We start from the raw sequence: 13,468 nt of genomic DNA, 5'->3' as shown, positions 1-13,468 counted from the left end.
CTTGACAGTATGTTGTATAAACTGGACATGCAGGACCCACAAGAAAGTTGACTGCTAAACATGCCAAGACAAGATGGGATGGTTCCCTCAGGGTTTCTGCTTCACAGAAGAAACTACCAGACATTCTACAGGGCACAGAAGAAAGCAACTGATGAACTTCGCCAGTGCAAGGCAGAACAGATCTTCCAATTTCCTGCTTCACTGAAAAGTCTGCCAGATACTATGGGCCTGTAGACTGATGATGGATGCCCCAATGTTACAGAAGATCATTGGGTGACTCTCCAGGCAGCCAGAGATCTCTGTCATTTCTAGAGTTTTGGAAGGTTCTTACAATGCTCTTCCTATTTAGTTAGGTAACATTATATCCTTTTGAGGTCTTTGATGGAGTTGAAGAAAGATAGTTATAGTTTTCCTTAGTTGTGATAAAAGATATATTAGCTATGAAACTTTAGATTAACAAAGATAGGATGGTAGAATATTTTCTTTAATTTTGCCAAATGCAAATAGACTAAATATTATAACTGTAATTCTTGTTTGATAATTGTTTTGTTACATATATTTTTACTATGTTAAAGTTAAAAACCTCAATTTTTAATTAGAAAAGGGGAGATGATATGGAATGTCCTTCTGTATGCTGCAAATATGTATTACTTTTATCGGTTGATAAAGCTTATTTGGCCAATGGCCAAACAGAATATAGCTAGGTGGGAAATTCAGACAGAGTTATGGAGAAAAAGAAGGTGGAGTCAAGGAGATACCATGTAGCTGACGAAGGGCTAAGATGCCAGGACATCACCTGTAAGCCACAGCCATGTGGTGGTACACAGATTTTTTTTTAAAAGGGTTAATTTATAAGAGAGAGCAGGCAAGTAATGAACCTGACCGTTGGTCAAACAATAATATTTAATATTAGCCTCTGAATGATTATCTCATAAGCAGCTTCAGGGACCCCTGAGCAGGAGAGAAACAAGAGGGACACAGAAAACCATTCAACTACACGTGGGATTCTAGGCTTCATAAAAATGCCAAAGCTAACTAAGCAATAGTGCCAACCTCTTTCTGCCTCCTGACTATGATTACCTGTTTTATGTCTCTGCCACCATGCATGCTTTCACTGCCATGAGGGACTGTAACCTCAGACTATGAGCACAAATAAGCCCTTCTTTCTTTGAGTTGCTTTGCTCAGATGTTTATTGAAGCACTTAGAAAGTAGCTAGCATAAGAGGTAATCAAGATAAAGACGACCTTGTTGAATTATACCTTAATTGAACAGGAGTACTGTCCTTATAAAATTGGAGAATTTGATGATGGGCATATCTTGAGGAGAAGACCATGCGAGAATGAATACCTGCATCTTTAGGACAAGGGTTGGGCCTTGAATAGTTTCTTGCCTCCTTTTCTCTCAGAAGACAAACTTGTTAATAGCTAGATTTCATACTTCTAACTTGTATAACTGGGAGGTATTCTTTATACAGAATATAACTTTGTTGTATTCTTTAAGAATTCCTGGAAAATGTACATACAAGGAACATTAAATGGGCTCAACAGGTTATATTTGGTAATATATATTATATTATTGTAATGTATAATATTATGTGTTATATGTGTATGCATACAATAACAATTGGTGAAAATGGAGTCCATGAATTTGAAGAAGAATGGGGAGGGGTATATGGGAGATTTTGAAGGGAGGAGAGAGAAAGGATAAATATTGTAAATAAATTACAATCTCAAAAATAAAGAAAAACAAAGAAGATACCATTGAAATCATTACTTTCCATATAAACATATAATTTTATTCTGGGAAAATTTCTGTGTGCACAATTGGTTTTATCAATTTTTCTCATTTAGTAGCACATTTGATTTAAATCAAAATGTGATAATTCAATAACTATTGAATGAGTCTTAAAATAAAATCCATTAAAGAGAATTTAAAGCAGGGGGAGGAGGAAGGAGAAGAAGGAGAAGGAGGAGAAGGAGGAGGAGGAGGAGGAGGAGGAGGAGAAGGAAGAAGAAGAAGAAGAAGAAGAAGAAGAAGAAGAAGAAGAAGAAGAAGAAGAAGAAGAAGAAGAAGAATTATTCTTCCTCCAGTATATGCTACTTTTTATGGCAATTCTAGCACACTGACACAAGATAATATTATATATCCTCCAAAGTACAGAGGAGTAAAATGAGGTACAAGTGTGTGTGTGTGTGTGTGTGTGTGTGTGTGTGTGTGTGTGTGTGTAGTCATAAACAGGAACTTTTATGGGGTTGGAATTCAATTCTTTCTGACCCCACAGTCTTGTGTCTACTGTACTGTTACTTACCAAACTCACAAGAACTTGACATACAATTACTTTTCCCTGAAGAGTTGAATCACGACCCAAACATACTCTCTTGAGTTTAAGAACTGAATAGAAATACAGTAGCTTTGAAACCCATATTGAAATGCCCGTTGCTTTTAAGAAGTATTTTCAATGGGAGTAGCTGAGAAATAGATGCTCTTATTACTGGGAAATCATTCTCAGGACACCCAGAACAATATTTCTTATCCTGAAGCTTTCAAGCCAATATTGCCCAACAAATTGGCTTCTTTAGTCAATGTTATTCCCTACAATTTGAGAGCTCTGGGACTCAATTTGGTCACTCACTGGGGACACTTCCTGGGACTGATCAGAGAATCACAGTCTAATTTCTTAGCAGGTTTTATGTCACTTTATATGGAGCTATTGAGCCTAAATGCACTTGAGGTAGATACAAAAGTTTATCTGTGGAAACATACTGAGGTTAGACACTATCCCAGGGTAGGACAGCAGCTTGGACCATGTGGAAAAACCATTTCAAACCAGTACTATCAGCTAATGGTTTATATAGATGTGGTGATTAGATAAAGTGGGCTTTTGGAGTTATTCTTGAAGACACTAATTAAATCCACATCAACAAATCAACATATTGGCCTTGCATAGACTAAGAGCACCTTAGAAATGCTTCTTTTGTTTGGGTACCATTAATTAAATTCACACATTTTGCTGATATTGAATAGTTACCTTAAAATACAGACAACCAAAGTTGAAGCTTTGAATAGCCCTTATGAGTATATTTCTGTGAAGCTGGGCACATTAGAACAGTTTTTCCTTTCAAGGAGCTAAATGCCCAGAATTTTCAAAATTTCATGGCAGATAGTGAACAGTTGATTCTTTCTTAGCCAATTCAATCCAAATGATGCATGTTTTTACTTAACTGCTACAGGCCTAACTGCAGTTTTAAATTATTCTCAATGCAGAGGCAATAAAGTATTTCAGTAAATATGTCTCAGAGGAGATTTTAGGAGGAAAATGTGCTAACATTCTCAGTAGCCACTGTCCAGGTCACCGTTTGGAACTGCAAGAAAGACACTTGGGAAAGAATTATGACTTGCCATGGGCAGTGTTTGTCAGAGTTAGGAGTTTATAAATATCTCAAGAGTCTAAAGAAATGCGTCCATGCAGGGGTACTTCATTTGAAAACTAAGTATATGTGACCTTGTCTTGTCAAAAAATTACATTACTCTCTGTTATTTTGTGGTTTCTACTTATGACTGCTTCAGAGTGGAAACCTATGGAGAAGATGGATGTGTGAGGAGGCCTCAATGGCTGCTGGAATGAAGGAATTTATTTCCTGATACCCCTTCTCCTTCTCCTTGGATCCACAAATGAGGAGTTGCAAATGGCCAAAAAGATTAGCTCATTTTGCTCAGCATGATGGAGTAATCCTAGCTTTAGAAGGCTAAGCTAGGGCATTACATTCACATGAACAGATCTTGAAGTAGTGTTGATTGTGTGCAAAATCCTTGCACTTGGTGCTGGCTAAAGGCTGGGGAGGGAGAGGCAGGCAGGTGGAGGGGCAAGAATGAGGAGATAGGCAAGAAATGGCCTCTTTCCAGTAAGAGCTGATATTTATTGAATCTAAATAATCATGTACATAAATAATCATTGCTGAATTCAATAATTCTATCAGTAAGTGTACTTGGTATATCCATTATACAAATAAGGAAACCAAAGCCCAGTCAGTCAGTGACTGCTCTTCCCTTTCATCCTCTGTCAAGACCATCTCATAGATCACGTAACTCTGGAATACCTCAGGCTTTGTTTTTGGATTTATTGTTATAATATTCTTCCTCCTTTGTGGTTTCATTTAGTTTCCTACCTTTAGAAACAACTTTGTCAATTAAATAGGTACCTCCAGAATGACACATCATAGAGTTTCCAACTACCCCCCCATATCCTCAAATGCTTCCCTTGTATTCTCACAATGAACTGATAAGCAATTTCATCTTCATGTTCTTAATTGATATTCTCACATCTTTCAAATGTCTCCATGGCTACTATTTTGGACCAAGTTGCTGTCTTCTATTGTCTGAATTACTACCATGGCTTTTTAATTGGTCTCTCAGCTTCCTCTCTTGGCACCTATTGCTGCCTAATAAATTACCACAAACTTAGATACTTGAAATAACACTCATGTATTATCTCATGGTCCTATAAATTAGAAGTCTGGAACAGTAGGGTGAGTTCTGTACTTAGAATTTCACCAGGCTGAAATGAAGGTACCAGGAGGGCTGAGATCTTACCTGAAGGATTCCAGTAGGGGAGGGAATCTCCTTCCAAGCTCACTCAGGGTGTTGGCAGAATCCAGATGATTTTGGCTCTAGGTTCGAGGTCCCATTTTTCTAGTGGTTGCTTGATAACCAGGATTCACTCACTCTTGGATTCTCCAGGGCTATAGCATCCTCCTCATGTGATTCTCTTTATTTTTCAATGCAACATGAGAGTATTCCTTTGCTACTATCACAAGGAAGCAATCTGCTTTGCAAAGATGCACTTCATTGGGTCTAGCCCACCCACATCACCTCTGCCTTAAGTTCTGCTAACTTGGAACTTAATTTTTTTGCCAAATCTGTTATGTCATAGTATTTTGTTAAATAAGCAGAGGACAGAAACTTTGGGAGCACTGAAGGGGCACACATTTAGAATTGAACTTAATCACATCTTTGGGCAGTCTCTTCTCTGCTGGGCAGCTAGTGTGACCCTGTGCCTCTCATTTCTTGTCTCACAATCACAGGGCTCCAGGGGCTGCCCATATCACTCACAAGAAAAGCCATAGTCCTTGTGATTATCCACAGGATTTAATAATTCAGACTGTTCCTTTTGCCATTCTTATTTCATTTGCTAATTTGTCCCCTTCTCCTTCCTCCTTACTGCCTCTCCATCCAGGCAAGCTTGAATCCTTCCAGCACGGCCCTAACACAGGCCTTCACACATGGTGTTCTGCTAGCTTGAGATGGCTTTTCCCCTGGATGACTCTTTTCACCACTCCATTAAGATCTTAGCTTACTGAGTTGCTCCTAGCAGAATTGATGCAGTCCTGCCTACTCTGTGAGTTCAGACTTCTGCCACCTGTAATGATAACTCTTTCTGCCAGCTTCCTGAGTTCCACCACCACGTTATGGCCCCAAAATAAAACAAAGAGTCTTATGTTACTTATAATGCTGCTGGCCAATGACTAGGACCTCCAACTTGCTAGCTCAGTCTCAATTATCAACCATAACCATTAATCTATATATTTTATAAAGACTTATCTTATCGAGGATGCCAGACATGTGCATCCTTTCTTCCCGGCGATCACATGGCAACTCCTATCTTCACCACATTTCCCAGAATCCTCCTTGACTCCTAGCTACACCTATCTTGCTTTCTTATTGGCCAATAGTACTTTATTTATCAACCAATAAGACAAACATTTACACAGAAGGACTTCCCAATCAGCCACCCATAAGGGCAAGCAGATCAAGGCCCATTTATTTCAGTCACCAGCTCTGTGGTGATATGTCTGGGCAGCCTCAACAAACTGCTAACCATGGTTTGAAGGATGGCTAGGATTGTGGTGGGCACTGTGTGGTGGCACTGTCTTCATGTTTTTGGGGGGCTGAATGACTTGTTTCCCCACCCACTTGAGCTATGTTGCATAGTGTTACTAAGTCTTCTGTTTAGGAACTTTCCAGGGTACATTCACAGGTACAGTCAGACTAGGGAAGAATCCACTTATGAAGCCAGGTGGTCAGCATAATTCATTCCCTTTCTGTTGCAGGTAGAACTGGAACTCTGGCCTCTAGTTTTAAAAACTTACTATTATTGGTTGGGGATCTGCCTTTAGTTCCTGGAATCTAGCATCCCAACATAGTTACCTTGTCACAGCATTGAGGAGAATTTCTACAATGAGTGTGGTAGCAAGCCACGGTATTATATAACATTACACAATTATGGGAGTTATAGTCTATCACCTTTTGTGATTCAATTAGGAGCAAGCCACTAGACAAGTTCTAGAGTTCTTTGCTACAAGAGTATGATAAAGGTCTGGTGCCCTTGTCCTAACTATCTACAACTGTGACAGGCCATTCTAGGGTTATATCTCCCTGGGGATCTAAGTCTTTATTTCGAATGTATCACATCCAAATTCACTCCTGGTTCCTTGTCTTTCCTTCCACACATCCATCCTGGCAGTCTCCTTCATTCTTGTCTCCATCTCGGGATGTTGGGCAGCAGATTTCTGCCCAACATTTTCAGTGTTGGAGACTGAGAAGTATTTAAGGAACAGATTAAAACACAGTAAAATTGCAGTCTCTCATTAGAAAAGAACAGCCTTCTAAGAGATAACAAAACATTACAAAACAAAATATACTAAAATAAAACAAAAACTATCATGTCAAAGTTGGCCAAGACAAACCAACAGAAGAAAAAGAACCCAAAAGCAGGCACAAGAATCAGAGGCCCACTCATTCACACTCTCAAGAGTCCCATAAAAACACTAAGCTGAAAGCTATGGTATAGTCAGAGGACCTAGTATAGACCAGGGAGTGGATCCTGATGGGAGAGGAGATGGGGAGGAACTGGGAATAGAGGGAGAGGAAAATATTCAGAGATTATATTATATGAAAAAGGAATCCACTGTTTAATAAACGGTAAAAATGGACATGCTAAAAAGTAAATAAATAAGACCCAGAACATTAACACAATGACTCCTTTAGTTTCTTACCTGTGAACTCTGTGGAGAAGAGACCATGTCAACTATCACTCATTATTTCTGTTAGGATACCTCTGGTTTCAAATAGCTGAACATCCAACTAAAAGTAGCTTGAGATTGGAGGTTAAGAGCTCTTATGGGATTCATTAATTCAATAGCTCCTCAACTTCAGGTTAGTTACTTGGTATTGCCTCACTCCAATGTCAGGGCTTGAGATGTTCTGGACCATTCAGATGAACCAAAGGAGGGATTAAATCCATGTTAAGTATGATTTCTTTTTTCCATATGCAGATGCTGATCAGCATTTAGTCCTTTGAGGTGTCCTACATGATGACAGCATACAGGTCTCCCAACCAGTGTCCCTCTGGCACTGTCAGAAAGCTGTTCTGAAGCCTCAATTACAGAACTGGACCAAGGCCATCCCTTTCCTGGAGCCCCTCCTCCTCTCAGAAGTTTGTTCTCACTGTTCCCTAATACATCTACATCTGCTCCACTTTAAAATCAGAATGAGAAGATGGGGAGCCCAAGCCCTCTCTGTGTTTCCTGATCTATACTTCTAAGTGTGATAATTCTATACTCTTTCAATTGCTTCATCGATAATTATGGGAATGTGTCCTTTTAAATAGTTCTCTTTCTCTGTTGTTTTCTTTGGGAGGAGAGTGATTCTGACTTGTCTCACCTACAGTGATGGGAAAGGAAACCTATCTAGTCTCAGCTCTAAAACAATAAGGCACAGAAGCTGCCCATATAACCCTGATTGTGACAGTCACATCTGGAATTAACTAAAACTGAAGCAGCTGGGCATACCTGTGCGCATTTCTAATAGGCCCATTTCTAATCCAGATCTTTTGGGGTGAGAAGATCCACCTTTAATCTGAGCCACACCTTCTGCTGGCAGCCTCTGTAAAGGACATGGAAGAAGGAGGCTTGCTCTCTTTACCAGCTTTCTCTTGCTCTTGACAGCAAGGCCATTCCTTCACTGATATTACAGCCCACTTCTTTGAGATCCCAGCATATACTGAAGACCAGCTGAGGCATCCCATATTATGGACTAAACAACCACTGGCTTCTTGTATCTTCCATTGGTGGAAAACCACTGTTGGACTAGCTGGACCACAGCCTGTAAGCCATTCTAATAAGTTGTCTGTCTGTCTACTTATCCTATTTATTCTATTCCTCTGGAAAGAACACTAATATAAAAAACCCTTCTCTCCTAAGAGGGAACAGGTATTTTATTTGACCATTTTATGCATTTTTACATCCTCAAACAATGCATAGTGTTGTTTTCTGTAATTTTCAACTTGCTTTGTTGAGCATTATGCCTCTGAAGTTTATTCATTTCTATGCTAGTCATATAATGCATTAATTTTAATCATCCAAATAATTTCTTATATGATTGCACCACAGTTTCCTCATTTCTTCTCCTGGTGATGGACATTAGGTTATTTGTGTTTTCCAATGTGCAGTCTGATCCAGCAAGATTGATGCAGGCAAGGGGAGTTCTCTCCAGGGGGTTTACTTAACCATAATATTTGTATCTGAGTCAACAAAGATGAGAGATCGGGGCCCCTTAGGCATATGGCAGGCTGAAATGAAACTTTCATGCTCCAAGCTGTCCTGAGGGAAATTTAAAATCCTCAGTTGACAAATGAAGACCAGATCTTGATCTTTGCAAAACTCTTTGAGTAGAAATTTGATCAAAACTGAAGGAAATGTGGGCCCCTCTATTCTTATGCAAAGCTGACTACCCGTGCACATTGCTGGCTGAACAAAGGACGGTTGGTCATGTGGCAGTCTGGGGACTGCTCTCAAGAAACTTTTTACATGCTTCATGTTATACAGGTCTACGTTCTCGGACTTTCCCTGCTACTTCCAATATAGGTCATTGTGGATCAATCTCTTTACCTCTTAACATTCTTCTTATCAGTACTTTGAAGTCTTTTCAAAGGCTTGTTCCATTAGCATAAACTTTTAAATCTTAATCTCCCTTGCTACTGTTTTATATTTCTTTTCTTCTTTCCTAATATTTTATTATAAAACTTCAATTATATAGCAAAATTAAAAGAAATTTACAGTGAGCAGTCCAGTGACTTTACAACAAACATTTTTTCTGTTTTTATTTTCTTGGCACATCTGCCCTTTGTATCATGCTGTTTCCATCCATTTGTTCATCTTAAGTATTTCTTAGGAATATGAAAGCTGAAAATATCTGTAATTTTACCCATGAAACCTTTACCATGAATGTTGTTATGCTCAGTATTTGTTTATTTTTATTGGAGTAAATTTTGTATATAGTGAGATCCATGAACATAAACCTTACCCTTCATGGGGTTTTATAAATGCACATACCACATAACCCTTATCAAGATTCAGAACACTGTCAGTATCTCAGAAATGTTCTCATCCTCCTTTCTAGTCAATTACCACCCCATAGGTAACCATTTTTTAATTGTTTCTACCATAGTCTGCTTATTTTAATAGTTTTTATTCGGAAATTGTTTTCAATCTGATCAAATATGTGCAAGCAAAGTAACACTATGACGACTCTACAGCTGGGCTTCATCCAGGTTCACCTCTCTTTACCATTTAACTCATTTAATTTGGCACTTGCTTCCTCTGGGTATACAGAAAATTTTTCTGAGTCATTTGAGAGTAGGCAGCACATAACCATAGATTAGTTTAGCCAGTTCTAGTGCTCCATAGAAATAGAATCACACAGCATGACTTTACTTTTAAAATTTTTATGAAAGGAATATATTTACATAGTTAAAAAACCAATAGTCCTGGAAGGTTTGATAATGAAAAACAACAGTCCTTTCTAATGGTTCCCACATATCAATCCTGCCCCTGAGGGAGCTGATCTCTTTTAACTCTTAACTAGTCATTGTGGTGGTTACTTCCTTCTTCCTAAATTGGTTTATATTGTTGGGTTTTGCTTAGAAATTTTTGTTGGAAACATTGTTATAGCTTGAATCTTAAATATTCCCCAAATCCCATGTGTTAAAGGGTTGCCTGGCAGGCTGTGGTGCTGTCAGGAGCTGTGGGAACCATTAGGAAGTAGGCCTTAAGGGAGGAAATTGGACCGCTGGGGCATGCCCCTAAAGGGAATATGGACACCTCTTTCCTTTTCTCATTCTTTGCCTCATGGCCACCATGAGGAAGAAGCCAGTCTCATTTGCAGGCACCTCTCTATGATATTCTGCCTCTCTATGATATTCATGGGCTCCAAGACAACGTGGCCACCTACCATGGCCTGGACACTGCACAAACCAGTCCAAACAATGCATTTCACTTAATTGGTTCTTTTAGAGATTTCTGTGACAGCAATGGAAAGCTGACTAACACAGCCCCTTTTTAGTCATTCTGTGTTTTTGTAGATCCATTCATTTTTGCATTCATCAAGCCACACATTTAGCAAATGTTTTCTGGTTGAATCTGGCTGAAAAGGAGCTTTCATTTCATCTGAGTGAATACTCTAGAGTAGAATTTCTTGGCTATATAGTACATGTTTCTTTTTGTAATAAAAAGCAAGTTGTTTATTATTATTATTATTATTATTATTATTATTATTATTAAAGCATCTGTACCATTTGGCATTACCGAGAGCGATGGACACAAGTTTAATTGCTCTGCATCTTCATCAAATATTTTCAATATTATTGATTTTAACATGAGTAAATGTGTGGTGATGTCTTGTTGGGGTGTTCATTTTCTTTCCCCTATTGATTCATAGTTTTGAACATTTTTTCATGTTTTCTTATAGTCATTGGTAGTAAATGTTTGGTGTATCATATATTCAACTATTTTATCCATTCAAAATTTTAATTTTCAGGGATGGACAGATGGCTCAGTGGTTCAGAGTACTTGTTCTTGCAGAGTACACAGGTTTGATTTCAGCACCCCTATGGTGACTCACAACTGTCCATGACTCTGGTTCCAACGAGTTCAGTGCCCTATTTTGGCCTGCATGGGCACCAGGCATGTATATGTTGTACATACATACATTCAAGAGATAGATAGACAGATAGATAGACAGATAGATAGGCAGATAGATAGAGCCCCATACACATAAAATTAAATAACTATGTCACAAGTATTCTAAATTTTTTTAAGTTGAATATTTATTCTTTTGTGGTGCTGGTGATGGAACACAGGACCTTATGCATGCCACTGAACTATACACCAAACTCTATTGCTGAGAAATTTTAGAATTTTATTTGTGTGAGTATATGTACACTTGTGTGTGTGTGGATGTGTGCTCCTCTACACACACATGCAGTGAGTGTCCTGCTGAGACAGAACCTCAGGTTCATTTTGGGGGGGTCTGTAAGCTCTAGTGACCTTCCTGTCTGCAATGTGTTCAGAGATAGTCACATGTGTGCATTGATCACTGGGCTTGTTATGTGGGTACTAGGATCTGAATTTTGGTATTCATGATTGTATAGCAAGCTGAGCTGTCTCTTCAGTCCCTATCATTGATTTTAAAGGTTCTTTTTTTTTTTTTTACTTTTTTTTATTAGTTCTAGTTAGGGAAGCTTGTTTCACATGTAAGTCCCTTCTCCCTCTCCCTCCCTTCACCCCATCCCTCCTCCCCCACCCCCAACCTACCCCCACCCCATCCACCCACCACTCCCCAGGCAGGGTAGGGCCCTCAACGGGGGCTCTGCAAAGTCCACCAAATCTTCCTGTGCTGGGCCTGGGCCCTTCCCCATGTGTCCAGGGCCAGAGTGTAACCCTTCACGTGGGATGGGCTCTCAAAGTCCCTTCTTACACCAGGGAAAAATGCTAATCCACTTCCAGAGGCTTCCTGGAGTGCAAAGAACTCCTTATTGACATCCATGTTCAGGGGTCTGGATCAGTCTTGTCCTGGCCTCCCCGACAGCATATGGGGTCGATGTGCTCTCCCTTGATCAGGCTAACTGTGCCTGTGGGTTTCTCCAACCTGGTACAGACCCCTTCCCTATTCATTTCTCCCTCTCTTCAACTAAATTCCAGATTTCAGCTCAGGGTGTATCTGTGGATGTCTGTCTCTGCTTCCATCAGCCACTGGTTAGGGCTCATTCACTTTTTAATCCCTGCTGCCATCGTCATGAAAGACTGTTCTACATTCGTTGTATTCTTAGCACTGGTTTCCAAAAATGGAATTCCAAGGGAATCTGCAAATTCCTTCGCTGTTGTGTAGTCTACTACTTTCTTTGTGGTCAGGTCACATTTGTTCCCTACCAACAACTTGTTGACATTTTCATTGGCATGCAGCCACTGTTTAACATCATTGAAGGACTCCTGATCTGTCACATCATGCACTACTATGATGCCACGGGCTCTTCTGTAGTAACTGGAGCTGATTGTTCGAAATCTTTCCTGGCCTGCTGGGTCCCGTATCTGAAGCTTGATTGTCTTCCCGTCTAATTCTATAGTTCGGATCTTGAAATCCACACCAATCGTGCTGATGTAGCTTCCTGTGTATGTGTCATCTGCAAACCTAAGGAGGAGGCAAGACTTTCCAAGCCCAGATTGCCAATCAAAAGTAAGTTGAATAAATAATCATATTCAGGATTCATGCTGGACATGTCACTGCAGTGGCCGCCGCCACCACTGCCCTTGCTGATGCAGTCACTGCCCCGACTCTCTGCGCCAAGGGTAATCGAAGGGAAGGAAAGAGCTAAGCTGTTGCGGTAGAGCAAACACAATCAGCAGCTGCCACTCAGTGATCGCTTCCACCCCTAATTTTCTATTCTATGCATTTTAAGATTTTTATGTTGCATATTTAGACTTAGGATCAATTTAAATTTTTGTGAAATATGAGGTTTAGATGCGAAACTATTTTTATGTTATTGTTGTATGTAGGTGTTTTTTAGTTCGGGGTAGTTTATGTGTTTTCAATATATATATATATATATATATATATATATATATATATATATATTGTACATACTACTTAATTACAAAGCATGCTTTCCACACAGGTGTCATTGAGGACATTCTCCTGTTAATCCCAGTTGTTCCCTTAGTTTTGGTGAAGCTATTTTTTCTGTATAAGAATGCATATGGCATAATTAGTTGCTCAAGCTCAATTTGCTGAAAATATCCTTTCCTTAAGTTTGCTTTGCCCAACATGAATTAGCCATATGTGTGTGAGTCTATTTCTGAATTCTGATTTTTGTTCCAACAATCTGCTTGTCTTTTTGTTCCTTTAGTTTGTGGTAACAATTCTTAACTCTGTGTATGTTTCCAGTAATATTCTGTGAGCACACAACTGCATATTAAAGTGTCCTTGAATTTACTTTTGCACTTATTAAAATGCTCATAGTTGGCACACAAAATTTGATTTTTTTCTATTATTCTCATATCATGAAATGGAGCCATGTCAATTTATTCCAATTAGAGCTATTGTGTATGTACTAATGGTTGCATAATATTATAGTAT

The 13,468-nt window shown here is 39.2% G+C and overlaps 1 protein-coding gene across 1 annotated transcript; it reads right to left on the bottom strand.

Annotated features, from left to right (window-relative positions):
• Nucleotides 1-12,102: 12,102 nt before the first annotated feature.
• Nucleotides 12,103-12,611, bottom strand: LOC100765911 (ras-related protein Rab-1A-like). Its single transcript, XM_035450197.1, is given in 2 exon segments — nucleotides 12,103-12,557; nucleotides 12,560-12,611. Coding segments are annotated over 2 exon segments (507 nt in total).
• Between the last annotated feature and the right edge of the window lie 857 nt (nucleotides 12,612-13,468).

Source organism: Cricetulus griseus, chromosome X, assembly GCF_003668045.3.
Source record: "Cricetulus griseus strain 17A/GY chromosome X, alternate assembly CriGri-PICRH-1.0, whole genome shotgun sequence".
NCBI lineage: Eukaryota > Metazoa > Chordata > Mammalia > Rodentia > Cricetidae > Cricetulus > Cricetulus griseus.
Note: the sequence above shows the minus strand (reverse complement) of the source record. Positions and strands in the feature narration are given on the sequence as shown.